At 44.8% G+C, this 19,933-nt stretch overlaps 1 protein-coding gene across 1 annotated transcript in view; it reads right to left on the bottom strand.

Annotated features, from left to right (window-relative positions):
* The window catches only part of CEMIP (cell migration inducing protein, hyaluronan binding), a 76,051-nt gene extending 56,708 nt beyond the window's left edge, over nt 1-19,343 (bottom strand). The window contains exons 1-7 of the mRNA XM_006870913.1: nt 19,240-19,343; nt 13,180-13,326; nt 12,586-12,724; nt 11,630-11,866; nt 8,743-8,922; nt 2,442-2,512; nt 1,645-1,740 (exon numbers count right to left, since the gene is read on the bottom strand). Of these exons, the coding sequence (XP_006870975.1) occupies nt 1,645-1,740; nt 2,442-2,512; nt 8,743-8,922; nt 11,630-11,866; nt 12,586-12,724; nt 13,180-13,326; nt 19,240-19,333 (964 nt within the window). The 5' untranslated portion in view covers nt 19,334-19,343. The remainder of the gene's footprint in view (nt 1-1,644; nt 1,741-2,441; nt 2,513-8,742; nt 8,923-11,629; nt 11,867-12,585; nt 12,725-13,179; nt 13,327-19,239) is intronic.
* Nucleotides 19,344-19,933: the final 590 nt, after the last annotated feature.

The following is a 19,933-nucleotide window of genomic DNA, read 5'->3' as shown; positions in this document are numbered from 1 at the left end:
CTCTTCTGAATCCGGCTTGAACCTCTGGAAGTTCCCTGTCAATGTATGCTTGCAGCCATTTCTGTGTTAGCTTTAGTAAAACTTTACTCGCATGGGATAGCAAAGAGATTGTCCAATGACTTCTGCATTCCATTGGATCACCTCTCTCTGGAATGGGCACAAATATGGATCTCTTCCAATCAGTCGGCCAGATAGTTGTCCTCCAAATTTCTTGGCAGAGATGACTGAGTGCCTCCTGTGCTGCCTCACTTTCTTGAAAGATTACAATTTTTATTCCATCAATTCCTGGTGCCTTGTTCTTTGCCAATTCCTTCAATGTACCTTGGACTTCCTTCTTCAGTATCATTGGCTCTTGATCATGTGCTACCTCTTGAAACGACTGAACATTAACCATTTCCTTTTGGTACAATGAGTCTGTGTATTCCTTCCATCTTCTCTTGCTTGATGCTTTCTGCATCATTCAATAATTTGCCCAGAGAATCTTTCAATAACGAAAGTTGAGGCTTGAATTTTTTCTTCAGTTTCCCCAGCCTAAGAAATGCTGAGCGTGTTCTTCCTTTTTGGTTTTCTGATTCCAGATCTTTGCACATTTTGTTGTATATTTGGCTTTATCTTCTCGAGCTGATCTTTGCGATTTTCTGTTCAGCTCATGGACCTCCTCATTTCTTCCATTTGCTTTAGCATTTCTATGCTGGAGAGCACATGTATAGGGGGGCTTTAAACAGTTTGTGGGAAAATAGAATGAAAAGAATGTTTCCATGACCATTTTGAAGCCCACTCCTATTTCTTCTGTTCAGCATCATTGCTTAGTCTTAACAGATATTCTGTATGATAACATCTATATATCCACCCAGCTTTTTTCACATCCTAACATGTTAAGATACATTTGTATCAGATTGTGTTTAAGAAATAAAATAGGGAATTTAAAAAAGTGTCCTTTGAACTAAACTTAGTGCCATTGAACCAAACTAGTGAAATTCAAATCTTAAAAAGAGGGAAGCATTCTTTGGAAAACGACTCACCAATGTGGCTTTGATTAACTAATGGCAGTTTTTCAGTTGCAAATTTTAGTTGACCATGTTACAGTTAAGAGGTCCTATTGGTGCAAGAATGGGGTCAGTGGTAGAATGTGGTGCTGTAGGATCAGCACTGGACGGTGAACCACAAGGCCAGCAGTTCAAACCCACCAGCTGCTCCTCAAAAACCCCATATACGGTCGCTATGAGTCAAAACCGACTCGACAGCACTTAACAACAACAACGTAAGAGAGACCCGTGCTTAGTTCACGGCTAATGTACGTCATGAGCAGCCAACACCTATCTGTCAGCAGAAGCTTGCACGCTGCTATGATGCTGAACAGGTTAGTGGAGATTCCAGGCTATGATGGACTAGGAAGAAAACCTGGCATCGACTTCCAAAAACCAGCCTGTGAAAACTTCATGGATCACAATGGTCCAGTTTCCAACTCTCATGGGCTGGCACAGGACCGAGCTGTGTTTCGTTCCATTGTGCATGGGGTCTCCATGAGCCAGGGGTCGACACAATGGCAACCAACAGTAATAACAATTGGTGCAAGAACACCCTTACTCTGCAGAGACAAGGTTCATCCCATGGTTAGACTTCACCACCTTCCCACACGCTCACCTTGTACCCACTCACTGGATGAGGAAACATTGAAGTATTCCCCATGCTCTGTCCGGAAGAGCTTGAATACTCGGGCAGCAGCAGAGCCATGGTGTCCTGTCAAAAAGACCAGAGGCTTTAGCACCCACGTGGACCCTCCAATTCCAAAGGGTGCAATTAAAAGGCACGAAAACCTCCTACACTCATGGATCTTGAGACGTTTCTTATTTAAAAAAAAAAAAAAAAAAAAGAAGTTCTAAGCAAATTTTCTTGTACTTAGTAAGCAAATGACTGTCCCTTCTTTTGTTTCAATTTTGAAGGGTTAGTTTCACTGCTCTATCAAATCCAGATTTCTCGAGTCCCATAATTTCTCATGAATTATCCCTGGGAATAGAAGCAGCAGAACTCCTCCAATAACCTTCACTGGACAGAGGACAGAGGACGCTGTCTGCTACTACATGGTGATAATAAAGGTCAGTCCAGAGTGGCTTTTTAGCTCAAAATACTTGTATGACCCCTACTGTCTGACCCAGGTCTCCTCTTTCCTGCGTCATTTGCTTTGAATGAAGCCAGTGGAAGTATTTAGACATATAAGTATCCAAAGCTATTGTTTCAAAGTATCAAGCTATTGATGTTGAATTAGTCCTGACCTTTGCTACTTTCAGGGAACATGGCCAATTAAGCAGATGGTTATTCAACTGGGTGTTGGGAAATGGATCGGCCATGTTTTGAGGGCAGTGGGACATTCAGAAAGACCCCGATTCTCTTGTTCAGTGAGACATTGGAAAGAATCAGGACTCCAGCCAACCACTCATTACCGTGATATTCAATATGGTCTTCAACCGAAGAAGAGGGATGACCTTTCACAGTTAGGAAGCTCCAAGGGTGTCTGAAACAACACAAAACAAAACCAAAAAATAAAGTCCCTTATGTGTTTGAACCTGAACGGAGTATCTACTGAGGAGCATCCCTCCCGTTGTCTGGGGGAAATTGGCTCACTCAACTGGCTTCTCTTCTTTAGAAAAACAACAGTCTCTCTTTGCCAACCCTGCTCTGGGTTTTCTAATGGTCTGGCTTGATGATGTTTGCTTATTGTGAGCTTCTTCAGCTCCACTCTGGCAGTCCATGGGCCATAAATCACAAATAAACAAACAAGTCAAGAGAGCTACTGTTCTGAAGCAAGTTCCCTTAGAAAAACATGTTCCAAGAGAGAAAGGTAATTTCTCTCAGGCCCAGCATCGTTTGTGTTGAACTTGAGGAAAATGCCAGAGGCTAATAATGTGACACTGTAGGATCAGCACTGAATTGCGAATCACAAGGTCTACAGTTCAAGCCCACCAGCTGCTCCTTGGAAACCCTACACAGGTCATTATGAACCCAGTTATTGTTGTTAAGTGTCATTAAATTGCTTCCGACTCACAGTGACCCAGTATAAGGTTTCTGAGGACCGGCTGGTAGATTTGAACTGCCAACAGGACTCCATGAACCAAAGAGATGGCATTCATGAAACAGGCTGCTTACCTCAAGGTCGGCAGTTCGAAACCACCAGCCGTTCCGCGGGAGAAAGATGAGGCTTTCTGTTCCCATAAAGATTTACAGCCTCGGAAACCCTGTGCAGGGTCACTATGAGCTGAAACCAACTCCACGGCACTTAACAACAACAATGACAATGTAACAACCCTAGGGGGTTTACACTTCTTGAAGAGAAGGGCAGGAGAAAAGGGAGGTTAGCAACTTTTAGAATATGTCTTTCTTCCATTATAATGCCAGCTGCTATAGGGCTGGGAGCCTTTTGCACCTGTTTTCGTCTCTCCACGATGCCTAATGTAGCTTGTCTTTTACAATGGGGTCTGAACAGATTTTTGTCTCCCCCCACCAATATCTTTCATTGTTGGTATTTTGATCTCTTCTATTGAAAGTAAGTTTAACTGAGGTTGGGGATTTGACTGTGTCATGCTCTTGCTTAACATCCTTCAATGGCTCCCCACTGCCTGTAGGATGAAGACCAGGCTTTTGCACAAAGGACAAGGCTCCGCCTCACCCTGTTCCTGCCTCTCCAGACATATCTCTCATCCCTCAGTCTCTAGCAGACCCTGCTGTGGCCTGCACTCTTCCAACTCTTTCAAAATAGCCACGATCGCCCCTGGACCTTTGAACCTACTGGTTCCTGAATGGGGAGCCTGCTTGCTCTCATTCTAGTCTGCACTTGAACTCCACTTGAGCTTCTTGTCCTTTGCTCTCTAGTGTCCCACCATCAGCACATAATTTCTCCCATAACCACATAACCACCACCACAACAATGGCTCCATAGGATAAGCACTGGACTATGAACACCACAAGGTCCACAATTAGAGTCCACCAGCGCTCTGCAGGAGAAAGATGAGGTGTTCTGCTTCCGCAAAGATTGAAAGCCTCAGAAACCCTTAATAGGATTGCTATGAGCGGGAATCTACTCGCGGGCATTTAACAACAACAAAAGATTACAGACAAGAAAATCCTCTAGGGCAGTTCCATTCTGTACGATAGGGTTGCTATGAATCAAAAACAGCTCAGGGCACACAAAACATATAAATAAGAGATGAATATGCAATTTCTGTCGGCCTATTTACTCTACCTGTGTAGATGTCTTTGACAAAACAAGGTAAGCCTCAGACTTTCTCGCGACTCTTAGTTCATAAGGAGTAATTGTTAACATTCACTGAGTGCTTATTCTGTGCCAGGTACCATGGCAAGTATTTTGTGTAGATTATGACCTTATTCCCCACAACAGTTCCTGACATACTTGCGACGTCATTGTTGTTGTTAGTGCCATTGAGTTGGTTCCAATTCATGATGATTCTGTGTAGGGTTTCTGAGGAGCAGCTGGTGGGTTTGAACACAGATTTGTTTGTTCTTTTGGCAGTCCATGGTACTTTCAATATTCTCCTCCAACACCATAACTCAAACGCATAATTTCTTCCACAGTCTTCTTTATTCACTGTCCGACTTTCACGTGCATATGAGGATACTGAAAATACCATGGTTTGGGTCAGGTGCACCTTAGTCCTCAAACTGACATCTTTGCTCTTGACCTCTTTAAAGAGGTCTTTGTACAGCAGATTTGCCCAATGCAACATGCCATTTGATTTCTTGACTGCTGCTTATGGAAGCAGTTGAGTGTTGATGGTTGAGCTTGGCAAACTGAAGTCTTTGACAATTCCAATTTCCCCCCATTTATCTTGATGTTATTTATTGGTCCAGTGGTGAGGAGTTTTGTTTTCTTTATATTTATATTGAGGTGCAACCCATATGGAAGGTTATGGTCTTTGATCTTCATCAGCAAGTATTTTAATTCTTCTTCACTTTCAGCAAGCAAGGGTATACCACCTGCATGTCACAGGTTGTTAATGGGTTTTCCTCCAATCCTGATGTCAAGTTCTTTTCATGTAATCCAGCTTCTCAGAGTATGTGCTCAATATACAGATTGAATAAGTATGGTGAAAGAATACAACCATGGTGCACACCTTTCCTAATACAACCATGGTGCACACCTTTCCTAATATAAACCATTCAGTGTTCCCTTGTTCTGTTCTGACAATTCTGATATATGATATGAAAGAACCTCGAAAACACTAATGCTGAGTGAAGTAAATGAGATACAAAAGACAAATATTGTATGATCTTACATTATAGATATTTGTATGAACTATCTAGAACAGGAAAATGCATAAAAGCCAAAGTTTTTTAGTGGATACCAGGGACCAGTAGAGGTGGGGAGTCATTGGCTAGAGTTTCTATTACAGATGAAGAAAATGTTTTAGAAATATGGATAAGTCAAATGTATTGCTACTTGGGTTTCAGTTCATACATGCACAGGTTTATGCCAAACAAAACGTGCTTAAGTGTGGCTCTGCAGTCCACGGATAGCTCCAGACAAGTTCTCTCAGCGATATGCTTGTCTTAGTCTCACTAGGGTGCCTTCAAAATAAGGTCCAATCAAAACAGTAGCTTCCAAGGGGCTCTGATGGGCCAGTTAAATGCAAGGCAGAGATGTCAGTTCAGAAGGTTATAGTGATGTTGTGTTTTCTGGATTCCAAAGGGGTAGTCTTGAGGCATATAGGATAATCATGCTGATTTATTATGAATAAATTTTACAAAAATTGAAGCTGCAGTAGGGAGAAAAAGGCCAGGAAAGTGGTGCAAAGGAATTCGTTTCCATCATGACACTGTGCCTACTCATTCTTCGAGGGTAGCCAGGACTGTCCTAGGAGAACTTTGTTGGGAAACCTTATCCATCCACCATTAAAACCTGGATCTGGCCCCTTCAGATTTCTTTTTGTTCACAAACTCAATGAATATCTCAAAGCAACATAATTTGAATCCCTTGAAGATGCCCAAATTGCCATTATGATACGGTGTAAAGCAAAGATGCTGAACTCGCTCAGTGAAGGATCAGAGAGATGGAAACACTGCCTTCAGCTGTGGATGGGCTTAGCAGAGGAGAGGTGGAGAAACAACAGTTTCACGGCTTTGTTTTGATAAAGGGTTTTGTGACTTTGTAGCAGTACTTTTTGACATAGGTAGTGCTGAAGGTTGCACAGCATGGTGAATGTAACCAGTGCCTCTGACCTCTACATTTAAAAGTGGTTAAAATGACAATTCTTGTTATACACATTTTACCACCGTAGAAAAATTTAAATGCAAAAAGAACGCTCCACTCTCTTTAAGAATAAGCCTGTTTTAAAGCAAGTTGTTTGCTGGGGAGCCATCGAAGCAAGCAATCAAGTCCCTTCAGGACAAACCCCCCTCCAAAATGGAAACTCAAAGGGAACACGTGAACAGGCATGTAAGCTTGCTGATGACCACATTGGTCTACTGGTGAGTGGAAGAGGGAGAAAGGCAGCAATGAAGAAATGAGTTGAGTTCAACCACAGTCCATAGACTCCCACTGACCTGGAGATGAGAGAGAGAAGAGGAAGGGTTGGTTGGTCTGAAGTGTGATGAAACCTGAGGACACCTGAGCCTGTGGACAAGGACATAGCCACAGAGGGGTAGAGCTGAGAATGAAGCATCCAGCTGATATGAAGTGAGGGGAGATGCACAAGAATGCCCAAACTTGCAGATAGTACCCATGTGACCTAGCCTCGATAGCTTGACGATCAGAACTCAACTAGAGGAAGCTAAAAAGAAAATTTTTTTTGATAAAGGAAGCAAGTGTACATTGGTAAAATTCAATGAACTTGACCTATACTTATGGATATAGTAGTTCAAAATACCAACTGAGAGGGAAGGAGTCTTCACATCAAGGATCAATCCTATCCCCTCTGTATACAGGGTTGATAGTGACGGGCAACTTAGATATTGGTTACCTAAAATGGGAGGGCTCTAAAGGCAGAAAGTGACTGAATTACAAGTTTTTAAGAAGGAGTTTAGTTTCAGAGTATGCAGGGAAAGGTATAATCCCCACTGAATAATATTCATCATGTCTAGATGGGTCTGTTGAAAAGAGATGAGGATAAGATTCTTATGACTCAATAGTGAGTAATTGTCATCATGACTAATTGTGACTGTCACAATTGTAAAGGAAAACGTTTTGTAACAAAAACAGGGGAGTAGTTAATCTTACAGCCCAGGAATAAAGGACCCTAGGACCACCAAGGGAGAAGAGGCTGAGCAGAATGTAGGACCCTATCCAGAGAAGTAGTGACACCAGAGGCAGAGATGATGACATGGAGAGATAGAGCAGCTGAGGACTCCAGACTCATGGAAAGAGAAAAGCTGTGTGCTGGTGGCCAAGAGGCAGGCTTCCAGAATGTGTGCTTTGGTTGTTTAAATGTTAACATATTTCTAATTGTTTTTGTGTACCCCCCCAAAAAAACAAAACAAAACAAAACAAACAAACAAACCACAAAACAAAACAGAGGGACTAGAAGTGAATACTGTTGAATGATGATGCACAGAGGAGATTGTAATCATTGCAATGAAATGATGAGTGTAAAACTGATGTTCCCCCTTGTGAACTATCACTCAATTCACACAAAAAACTTTTTTTTTTTTTTAAAAAAAAGAAGAAGCCTGTTTTAGTATTCTGTTATAACAGAAATACAAGTGGATAGCTTTAGCAGACAGAAATCTAGTTCTCACAATTTCAGAGCTAGAAGTCCAAATTCGGGGCACTGGCTCTTGGAAAAGGCCCTTGTATTCTTTCAACATCTGTGGACCCAGTTTTCCTTGGAGATCTCCTTGTGTGTTGGCATCGTTCTTCTCCTGGGTCTAGAAGGTTCTCGGTCTAGGGACCCTGAATCCAAAGGATGAATTTTGCTCCTGGCTCTTCTGTCTTGGTTGTAGCGAGGTCCCTTTCCCTCCCCTCCAATCTCCTGAGAGGAAAGATGTGACAGCCACTAGAGACACACCCTACACTAACCCTGTCTTATTAATATACGGTGGTGGACACTTGTCATGGAGTTGGTTCTGACTCATAGTGACCCTGTATAGAGTTTCTGAGGCTGCAAACCTTTATGGGAGCAGAGCGTCTCACCTTTTTCCAGAAGAGCGGCTGGTAGATTAGAACTGCTGACCTTGTAGTTAGTCAGTAGCCCAACTAGTAATTCACTAGGTTAGGATTTACAACACATCACAAAATGGGGGTTAATTACACTGGATCACAAAAGGAAGGATAACTACACAATTCTGGGGATCATGACCTACACAACTTGACATATAGTTTGAGGAGACACAATTCAACCCAAGACAAAGCTCCAAACATGCCGAATGCATAGATTGTGTCTGCATCTTCCTTTGTCACCACTTAGAGCAGTGGGGGCCTGGAGAAATGGAAAAACAAAAAAAAAACAAAAACCAGTTGCCATTGGTTGATGCTGATTCATGGCAACTCCATGTGTACTGGAGTCAAACTGTGCTCCCTAGGGATTTTTTAATGGCTCATTCTTAGGAAGTAGATAGCCAGGCCTTTCTTCTGAGGTACCTCTGACTGGACTCAAACCTCCAACGTTCCTGTTAGCAGCCGAGAGCCCCACCCAGGGCCTCGAAGGCATAGAGAAGGGGAAAGTCAATTCCAGGTGGCCTGACTTGCTTCAGCGGTCTAGAGCTCAAGGAGGAAAAGGGGCTGGTGCGAAGTACCTGAATCCAAGGTGTAGGAAGTGCTTGCTGCCCAGCTTGGTCATTGCCTTCCTGGCAGTGTCGTCCAGATTGCGAGATCCTTCATCATTCACCGCGACAGAGAGAATTCTACCATCGGGCACGGCATTCAGATACTGGGCCAGACGTTCACTGTCTTTCTTAGACCTGTAGGTGTCAAACCTAAAAAGGGCAGACAGAGAGCATTTTAGTTGTCCTACAGTAACCACAAAAGAGAGATCAAAGCCCATCTTATTATAACAAAACCCATTTTATTATAACAACAACTTATGACCAAGTCCACCTTATTATTATAACATGCCATCCAAAGATCCTAAGGACAGTGATTTTTAAAGAAAGAAGCATTTGCTGTAACAAGAAATGATCACTTTAATTTGACAAAGACATGTCCACCCTCTTTCACATAAAACATCCATGAAATACAGATTTCCAAAAACGCTGTTCCGCTGGTAAGAAGAATTTCAAAAGGGTAGACACAATTCTATAAAGGTATCAATTCTCCTCCAAAGTAAGTATAAAGATTTTGTGTAATTACAATGGAAACGACAAAAGAATTTGTCTTGGAACCTCACATCACTGAATAGTTCTATAATGTTTCTAGAAAAAAGGCGCCAGCATGGATAGCCAAGAATTTGGAAAGGAAAAATGATAGTGGTGTGGGGGTGGCTGGGTAGGTGCTTCTGAGACCTCAAATTGGTTTGCAGCGGTTTGCATAAGCTCGTCCCACCCGGCCTGTGTCCCGTCATTCTCCACTACCACTCCTCAAGAATTGCGTTCTACAAGTTAAGCACATCTGGATGCCCAGTGACCAGGCCCACTCCTGCCTTTGCTCATACAATCCTTTCTCTCCATTCAATCTAATCCTCACTGCTAGTCACAAGCTGACCTGCATGTCCAATGGTTGTGACCTTATGGCAGTAGATCACTAGGTCTTTCTTCCAAGGTGCCTCTGGAGGGATTCGAACTGGCAACCTTTTGGTTTGCAGCCAAGCACCTAATAATTTGTGCCATCCAGGCACCACGTGTGTGTGTGTGTGTGTGTGTGTATGTGTATTATAAGTTTCTTTATTGACTCACACACAATTAGCTATCAGACTCTCTAGGTTGCTGGTACACGCTTTAAGCCAAAGAGAGATGAAGTGAGTAAGCATTCTGTCTTTGTAATCTCCAGAGCAGCTGGCTGGATTGTTTCTTTTCATCCAGTTCGATGATGAATTAGGTTTGAAGTTGGATAGCTGCAAGTAAATGCCTCTGTACTTATTTAGGAAGTGTGCCAAGCAATCAGCACGCGATTGAGGAGTTTGTTCTCTTTTGTATGAAGGTGGAGGCTTTCTGGCATGCTTTGCTTTAGTCATGTTCATTCTGACAACAATTGCTACCTGTGGGTTTAGGCTTGCCCAGCCTCAGGTAAAGGCAGATGGTTGTTACCAGCAATCCAGTGTGTAAGGGTCCACACAGAACTGGGTTTGAATCCCATTTCCCACATTTACCTACGCTGTGACTGTAAGCAAACTTTGTCTCTCTGAGCTAAGTCTCAGCATTTTCATCTGTATAATGGGGATAATAGCAGAATTTGCTCCTCTACAGGATTTCTATGAAGATTTAACCATATGTGGCAGGTAAAGTGATTGAATGATTGTTACTAATATTCACCAGAGGGCAAAGCTTAGCTGTCCTGTGTACACCAGCAAACACATCAGCTCGGCCCAGTCTGATCCCTTCTCACGGTTGCTCCCCTCCTACCTCACACTGACACGCCCAGATCAGGCCCCTTCTTAGGATTTCCATGTCTCCCTCCTCCAGAAACTCCAGGATAGCTCGGTCTCTACCTTCCGACCCCAGCTGTGTCCTTTCCCTAGGAGCGACCTGGGGCAGCCTCTGGAGACGTGCCCAGCTGCAGCACAAGCTGTCTGGGACACTTATCCATCTGCCTCCAAATGTCTCTCAAGTCCCCCACTTCTCTCCATCTCTTGCCCAGATCTCCATCCCAGCTGGTTTTGCATTTGCCCTCCACAAGCAATTCACTGTCTACACAGCAGCCAGGATAGTCTTTTAAATCAGGTGGCACCCCCTTGCCTAAAGTTCTTCAATGGCTTCTCAAACCACTTAGAATAAATGCCGCCCCTATCATGGCATTCTAGGCCCCATGCCTGCCCTTGCCTGTCCATATCCGGTGGCACTGAATCAGTTCTGACTCAGCAATCCTACAGTTCGAGTTCCTTAGGATTTGCAAGGCTATAAGTCTTTGCAGGAGCAGATAGCCTCATCTTTCTCCCTCAGAGCAGCTAGTGGGCTTGAACCACTGATCTTGTGGTTAGCAGCCCAGCACTTAACCCACAGCATCACCAGAGCTTCTTTCCCTTGTCTACATCTCCAACATTCTAGTGCATCGTTCTTCCAGCACTCCTTGTACTTGAGCCTCTCTGGTGGCCCTTCTTTTCTGCTGGGACACCACTATGCCTGTCTCACCGCCACACATACTTTGCATGAATGCTTTGTTGAATACTTTCCCTGACTCGTTTTGACTCTGAAATTCTCAATTCCGATGGTTCTTCCTCACACTGGCTTCTCCTGACCATCCTATCTGAAGTGGTCTTCCCTACCATACGCTCTATCATTTCCCGTCTTTTTCCCTATGACCACGAGTCCCAATCTGAAACTATGCTGTGTGTCGGTGTGTGTTTGTCACTATCAGGCAAACATCGGGGAAGGACTATGACTCCTTGGGGTGGGGGGGCAGTATCTTTCTTCTTTGTCTGTGTCATTCTCTGTGGTACTCCCAGCACCTTAACAGCATCTGTCTAGAGCATGTGTTCAGTACAGCCACGTTGAACAAAGGGGTGTGTGTTCAAGTGAAGGCAAAGCTTACCTGTCAGAATGGATGACTGTGCCCGACTTGGGGTCAATGACATGAACAATGACTCCGCGGTGACCCCAGCTCCTTTCGAAAAAATAGCCTCCTTCCTCCATGCCACCTGGGTGTAGAGTCTTGCTCAGAAATGTCCAGGAGAGCTTTTTCTGTCCATGTAATTCAAGGGTGCCTCCTCTATCAACTCCTATGTACTTCAGGCCAAAGTAAGGATCTGGCTGAGCATCCTCATCCGCTCTAAGAGAGAGAACAGCTCCTCAGAGTCAGCTGACATGTATCTTGACCAGGTGCGGGACCCAGAGGGACCATCCCTGCTCCCTGTTTTCCACAGTAGCTCTTACAGATTCAGCTACACTGTTGCTGGTCAATGAAATCAATAAAGATAGTATTCGCACCCAGTTATTCCTAAACCCAACCAAAATGAAGTCCCCTGCTTCAAAATAAAAATCAAGCTGAATTGCTTATAGTGTATGTGTTGGCATTTCTCCTTCCAGTGTGACTGTCTTGCACTGTGGTCCATATCTGATGTGGGATCACCCAGACAGGTACTGCATACTCTTCTTGGCTATAATTTTCTAAAATTCTCATTTGCTTAAAGAGGGAACACGACCAGTGTTAAATACTGCCTGGAATTTTTCTTGATCTTGTCCATCATAACCTATTAAGTAAAGCCTTACAGAATCTCCCTGACCATGCCATGAGTGGAAGGCATCTGAGTAGTTGGCAGGGGCTTCAGTAACGTAATCACAGCTCCTACGCCACAATAAATAAAATGCCTCATGTACTTCATCCAAACCACCGTGTCTGTCTTGTTCATGATTGCGTTCTGGCAGGACTTAATGACGATGCCTGTCTTACACTACAGTCCTGCCGTCTTGCCTCCCTCCTTCCTCTGGAAATGTTCCTTCCCATCAGATCCAAGAATCGCACTGGACCCATGGAAGCTATTTACTCACCTTCCGTACAAAACGATGCTGAAATTGCCCTGGAAAGGGCAGTGGACACTCCCAGCATGCAGCTCCCCTCCACTGTCAATCAAGATGTGTCGGGTACGCAGAGTAATGGGTTCTTGGTGGTCTTTAATGACTAGTTTTCCTGAACAGGAAGGGAAGAGGAGAGGTAGCAGAACACAAGCATTAGGATGAGGCTGTAGTAGAGCCAAGGGCAGCTTCCCTCATCATCCATCGCATCTGGGCAGGCAAGATGGCGCATCTTTTGAACATTTCAATGCCCACTGTCCACTCATGGAATTACTATTTTCTTCTTTCTTTCTTACAAGGTATAAATAAGCCTACCTGGCATTCATTGATCAAACATCCAAAGGTAGAATATGCAGGATGACTCAGAACACCAACAAGGATTTCTACTCGAAATGCTTCCTGTGCTAAGATTGGCTCTCTGACAAGCTACGATGGATACCTCAAAGAGCCAGATTCTCTGACTGTAACCCAAAGTGTGAGATATTTGTTCTGTCTCTCTGAACTTAGGGAAGCCTGCATTCCATCTCAGAGGCTCAAGACAAGGAAGGTTTGAGGAGCACCTTGGCTTACCTCCTTCTGAGATGTGAATAGAGTAGACGGTTGCTGAGGAGGTAAGCAGGAGCATCTTGTCCCGGCCTATGTGAACACGGTGGTCCTCGTCATGGCCAGGGCTCCAGGGCTGCAGCGTAGGGTTCTGGTCAGGACACTCAGTTGTCACTGCCAAGGACAGAGAGATGCCATGGCTCCCACCCACCAGCCTCACCAAGCAAAGATTGCTGCAGACCACCAGAGGGCTCCCAGCCCAGCCTCCTCTCTCCAGTTTCCATTGAGTCCATTCTAGCTTATGGCTACCCCAAATATGTCAGAGGAGAACTGTGTTCCACAGGGTTTTCAATGGCTGAGGTTTGGCAAGCAGATCTCTATGCCTTTCTTCTGAGGTGCCTCTGGGTAGATTCAAACCTCCAGCCTTTTGATTAGCAGCCAACACTTTAACCATTTGCATCACCCATAGACTCTGACTCCTCTTAAGCTAAAAATCCAGGCTTTAAACAGCAGTGAGATGCCGTTTGATACAGAATTCAGGAACCCTGAGATCCAGCCCAATCTTTTTCATTATTGTTGTTGTTAAGTGTGCTCGAGTCAGTTCCGACTCATAACAACCCTGTATAAGGTTTCCAAGGAGCAGCTGGTGAGCTTGAACCACCGACCTTGTGGTTCAAACCTACTTTGTGGTCCAGCACATTAACCCTCAAGAAGCTCTGGTAGCGTAGTGGTTACAAATTGGGCTGTGAACCTCAAGGTCATCAGTTCGAAACTACCAGCTGTTCCGCATGAGAAAGATGAGGCTTTCTGTAAAGATGTATGGCCTCAGAAACCCTGTACAGGGTCACTATGAGTCAGAACCGACTCCACAGCACAAAACAACAACAACATTAACCCTCAGCGTCACACCAGGACTCCATCTAGTGTTCTTAACTCTTTAAACACTTTAAACATCCTATTCCAGAGGATAGGATGGTGTGGAATACAAGTAATCTAGGTAGATCATGACGTAACTTTAGATCTTGGAATGTTCTGAGGCATCATCTGTCTACAGTTCATTTTATAAACATGGAAACTGAGTCCACAATAAAGAAATGACTTGCCCAAAGGTAAATGATCTCTTTCATTAGTTCATCATTTACCTGTAGGCAGGTCATTTTCTTTGTGTGGTTTCAGATCATTTACCTGTGGGCAAGTCGTTTTCTTTTTATGGACTCAGTTTCCCCATTTATAAAATGAACTGTAAGCAGATGACATTCAGGACATTCCATGATCTAAAGTTATGTCATGATCTACCTAGATTACTTGGATTCCACACCATCCTGTCCTATGGAAAATAGTGCTTGAAGAGTTAAGAAAACTGTTTCCACTTCTGCATGAGAATTTGAACTTTGGTTAATGTTCTAGCTCTGTTCCCCTAGAAACCTGAGGAAGATGGTTAGTATATGAGTTATGTTCCCAAGCAACACTGCTTGTAACAAATGATTGGCAAGTGGCCTCAGAAGTGAATAGAGACAATAAACGAACAGTAAGGACCTGGTGGGGTGGTCATGCTTTGGGCTTCCCTGAGCACAATGGCTCTTGTAACTGGGCAAGTCCATTTAGCAATGATAGAAGTTATGCCACTGGAGTCGTTACGAGCACTGACTCCACTGTGGACTGAGGCTTCTGAGCCAGGCTGGTTCCCACACCTGCCCACTGACAGTCACATGTCCTCTTACCTCAGCTGTTGCCTGGGAAACCAAAGAGAATGGTTTCTGCATAACCGTGTGGGTTGCTGCTAAGGCTCTTCCATGGAAAGAAAATACTCAGCACTGCCCTGACCACTGTGAGTCTGAGGCCAAGAGTGGCCAAGGGTGTGAATAATTAGTTGAACCTAAAAAGTCCTGCAGTGGGGGTTGCAGAAGGCCTTTGCTGCTGGCGCTAACAGAGGCCCTGGGAGGGCCTTCCATGCTCATCTGGCTGACCTGGCTCTACTCCAGCAGTGTGCTACAGATGAGTGCAGGGGGGAGGGCTGCCTCAGAAATGGAAAGCATCTCCTGTAATAGCAAAGAAAAATCCACAGAGAGAAAGAGGTGGGAAGAGGCAATGGGTAAGAGAGAGAGAGTCTATTGCTCAGAGAACAGACCCCGATGTCCTCCTTTTTCTCTCACTAGAGGCCTGTGGAAGACAATGCTGTCTGCTCCCATAAAGATTTTTACTGTATCAAAACTCTACAGATTTTCAATAACTTGGGTGGGGAATAGAGATGGGAAGGCGTGGGGCCAGCAAGCCCATGTTTTGAGAAAAACAAACTGTAACAAAATAGAGCTCTATATTCTTATTGTAAGGAGCTCTGGTAGCGAACTGCAAGGTCAGCAGTTGGAATCTACCAGCTGTTCCATGGGATAAAGATGAGGCTTTCTGCTCCCGTAAAGATTTATAGCCTCGGAAACCCTGTACAGGGTCGCTATGGGTCGGAACTGACTCCACGGCACTTAACAACAACAACAACCTTCTTATTGTAGGAAGGCATCAAAACCAATGAAAAGATTTTAGGGGATGATGACACTGTGAAAAGTTGTGGAAGGAATGGAAGGAGGCACAGTCCCCAGCTTGGGCCCTGGGCAGGGAGACCAAGAAGCCAGTCTCTGCTGCAAAGTAGACCCAGTGACTAATGTCCACATCATGGGGCTGGGAGCCCAGGAGGAGTCTGGCTTCAGTGAGATTCCTGGCATGCCAGTTCTCATGTTGCTTGATTACTGTCCAGTCATCTCTGGGATGAGGGTACCTATCTTGTATTTTTCTCTCAGAGGGAACTAGAAGGCATCGGTCTCTTTCCATACACTGTCTGACCGGGACTTCCTGAGTCCATCTTCTGTGCCCATCAGGAAGTTGCGACTGACCTCCTCTTTGCTGCCCATGCTCATTGCATGTTAGCTGCCTGAGCTCGCTCCCATCCTCACAGAAGTCCTCCCTCGTTCTCCAGACCTAACGAAGAGCCTGGGTCTCTCATTAAGAAGAGAGTTTCACTTTTCTTGGAGTTTTGCTCAGGCAGCTATCCCAGCTTTCGTAAGCCCTCAGGGGCTCAGGCTGTGCAATAAGATGAAACACTGCGGGGCTGCTCATCTGGGACTTTCCATTTTCATGCAAGATCAGAGCTGCAGGCAGATGGTAGGTTGCTCGGTAATCAAGAGTGGTCATGGTGTGGAGACTCTGGAGCTCTTGCTCGACTGAAGGGCTTCTAAGGGTCAACACCCATCTCTGCATTTGTCTCCAATCAGGGTCAAGTGCATGTCTGGCTTGCAGCAGAGGGGATTGGCTGCCCTCCAGCTAGCCCTGGGCCTGACATGTCAGTTCCCCCAGTGTGTCATAGCACAGAACAGAGGTTCTGGTGGGGAGCCACGGGCATGCTGGGATGGTACCATTCAGTCCATCAGACAAGGGCTCAAGGTGTCATACGGCCCTGATTTCCCAACTGCAAGAACAGGAGTCTGAATCAGGCTCAGCACCTGGACGTGGAGGTGGTCAGTCTGACCTTGTAGGCTCTGTGGCCACTGAAATTCCACCGTGGCAACTCTCAGTGCTGAGGAGAGGGCACGCCACCCGAGAAGGAGAGCGAACAGATGGGCCTGCTGAGAGCAAACCAGCCAGGACTTTACCATCAGAGGGAACAAAAGGGCCCACTTCCTTCCCAAATAGCTCATGCTCAGATGGCAAGAAAGATGGCCAGGATGTCGTAGGAAAAACTCAGGGTAGTGCCTGATTATCCTTCCCCAAGGTCCCGAGGTGGATTTGTCAAACCCAAACCCAGTATCTGGCATACCATTAACATCACCTTTGTGTTTGTTAATTGAATAAATGGCACAAGAATGTTATTGCTGTTAAGTGCCATCCGGTCAGTTCCGACTCAGAGCAATCATGGTTACAGTTTCCAAGAGCGGCTGGTGGATTTAGAACGATTGAATTTGTGGTTAGTAGTCCAGTGCTTATTCTACAGTGCCACCTCGAGACATAAACTCAAGGACAAATGAATGAATTTATGTAATATTGTCAATTACTGCATCAGAAGTTAAATACTGATTGCCTGCTATGTCCCTTAAGGATCAGAAAGATTTTTAAAAGAATCAACTTAAAGGAATTTCACTAGTTAGGATTATAGAAAGAGATTTCCTTTCATCGGTGTGTTGAGAAAAACAAACTTTAACACAGTGTCTAGCCCTATATTCTTATCGTAGGAAGGCATCAAAAGCAATGAGAAACAGTACTATAAAGGTATGAAGTGGCTGGATTACAAGTTTTCAAGAGGGAGTTTAGATCCAGAATGTGCGGAGGAAGGTAGAATCCCCACTGAATATTTTCATTTTGTCTAGATGGGTCTGGTGAAAGGACATGGGGATAAGATTCTTATGATTCAATAGGGAGTAATTGTTATCATGACAAATTGTGATTGGCACAACTGTAAAGGTCGAATTTTTGTAACATAAAGGAGGGAGTAAATTAATCTTACATTCCAGAAACAAAGGACCCTAGGACCATTAAAGGAGAAGAGCATGAGCGGAATGGAATGTGGGACCCTGTCCAGAGCGTAGTGGCTACAAATCACGCTGCTAATCTCAGGGTTAGCAGTTTGAAACTATCAGATGGTCCATGAGAGAAAGATGCGGCTTTCTGCTCCCGTAAAGATTTACAGCCTCGGAAACCCTGTACAGGGTCGCTGTAAGTTGGAAACGACTCCACGGCACATAACAACAACAACATCCACAGAAGCAGTGGCACCAGAGATGGAGGCAGAGATGAGGACATGGAAAGAGGGAGCAGCTGAGGACTCTAGATTTATGAAAAGAGAAAGGCTGTATGCTGGTGGCTAAGAGGCAGGCTTGTAGAATGTGCCCTTTGGTTGTTTAAATGATTATCTATCCCTGAGTGTTTTTGTGTACATAAAAACAAAACAGGAAATAGAAGCAAATACTGTTGAACGAGGATGCATGGAGGAGATTGTAATCATTGCAGTGAAATGAAATACGATAGGATGCGTGCAAAACTGATGCTTTCCCATGTAAACTACCATTCAATTCACAATAAAAAAAAATTTTTTTTTTAAAGTAAACCAACGAGAAACAGTAGCAGTTTTTACAGAGCTGTAAGAAATATTAAAAACGTAAACCTCCAATCTTTGTTAGCAGCCAAGTACATGAACCGTTTGTAGAACTCAGGGGCTCCAATGATAATATTGTTGCTGTGGGTCATTGAGCTGATTCTGACTCATAGTGACTCCTATAGAGTTTCCGAGGCTGTGAATCTTTACAGGAGCAGAAAGTCTCATCTTTCTCCCACGGAACGGCTGGTGGGTTCAAACTACTGACCTTGCAGTTAGCAGCCCGAGTGGCAACCCATTTCGCCACCGGCGTTCCTTGGGATAATATTACAAAGTTCTTACTCAGAATTGAGAACTTGGCCCCCAAGTCTCACCTTCCACCCCAACTTTTGGCTTATTTGATCCCTGTTTCCTACAGCCTAGGAAAAGCTGCCTTTTGCTGCTGGATGTTAATTCAAAATCAGTCAGAGAAAAAGTTGGAGCTAATAAGACTGGAGAAAGAGACCACGTCTCGCCCAGCACAGTCCAGCTTACAACACGCTTTCACATACTCAGTTCTGGGAGATCAGGTGACTTAGAGGTAGCAAGCTGCCTTGCAGATATGTGGGGTGCTTTTTCTGGCCCCCCTCCAGCTGAAAACTTAGATTCATCAACAACATTTAAAAAGTAGGGAACTTTTACTTAGAAATGAAGATTTCTGGCTTTTCAAAATTCGGAAGGTGCTGCACTGAGCAGACTGAGAAGCAAGTGTCCCTTTGGAGGGGACCTGTGACCACAGTCCCCCCTTGATCATTTTCACTCACGTTTGTCACATGCCTGGACTCTGTAGACACTGAGTTTGCACCTTTGGGTTTTAATACAATCCACTGTTTTGTGAATTACGAAGCTGAAGTTCAGCATGAGACTTTCCGGGGATCGCTGACCCCATAGCTCCTTCCTCTGGCCCCCAGAAGCCCTGCTTCATGGAAGGGCACTGAGATGTGGTGGTCCCGCTGTGTAAGGTGGCTCACCTGTACATGTGGCCCCAGACAAGCTGGCCAGGAGGAGCCAGCTGATGACCAGCACCATCCTGGAGGGGAAGTCCCGCCTCCCAGAAGCTCCCATGGCGGCAGACAGCTTCCTGAAATTGAAACACACCAGGGTCAGATGTGCAGCCTGGACAAGGGCAGGTCAGTGTGCAGGATGCCAGGGCAAACAGAGACGGACGGACAGGGTCAGTGCACACACAGAAGCAGAGACGGCAGGTGAGGCAGTGCCAGGCCGGTCACTTTCCAGCCAGTGAATGCAGACTCCTTCCCACAGCCTTCTGCCACCACCGTGACCTAATCCTGCCATGGTCCTGCAGCTTAAAGACCAGTGAGGGATGGAATTCCTCCATGGAGCTCAAGCTCCCTCTCCTTCAGAATGAAGCCTTTTATTTTAAGTTAGGAAACAGAGAAGAAGAAAAATATTCCCTGGGAACATCAGCTGGAAGTCTGAAGCTGCCAATCTGCTGTGTGATCTCAATTGATCTGCTTACCTTTCTTGGATCATGACATTGAAATCCTAAATGTGGATGCCCTTGTGTTAAAATCCCTCTTCATAGTACCCTCCACAAGGAAGGTAGGGCAGAGGTAACTGATTGTCCCCCTCCTTCCTCAGTAATAAAATCTCCAGTTTTTATCTGGGCACAGGACTGCCTAGAAAAAAGACCACATTTCCTAG

This window comes from Chrysochloris asiatica, unplaced genomic scaffold (genome assembly GCF_000296735.1).
Source record: "Chrysochloris asiatica unplaced genomic scaffold, ChrAsi1.0 scaffold00156, whole genome shotgun sequence".
Taxonomy (NCBI): Eukaryota; Metazoa; Chordata; class Mammalia; order Afrosoricida; family Chrysochloridae; genus Chrysochloris; species Chrysochloris asiatica.
The sequence above is the reverse complement of the archived record's forward strand: the minus strand, read 5'-3'. Positions and strand labels throughout refer to the sequence as shown.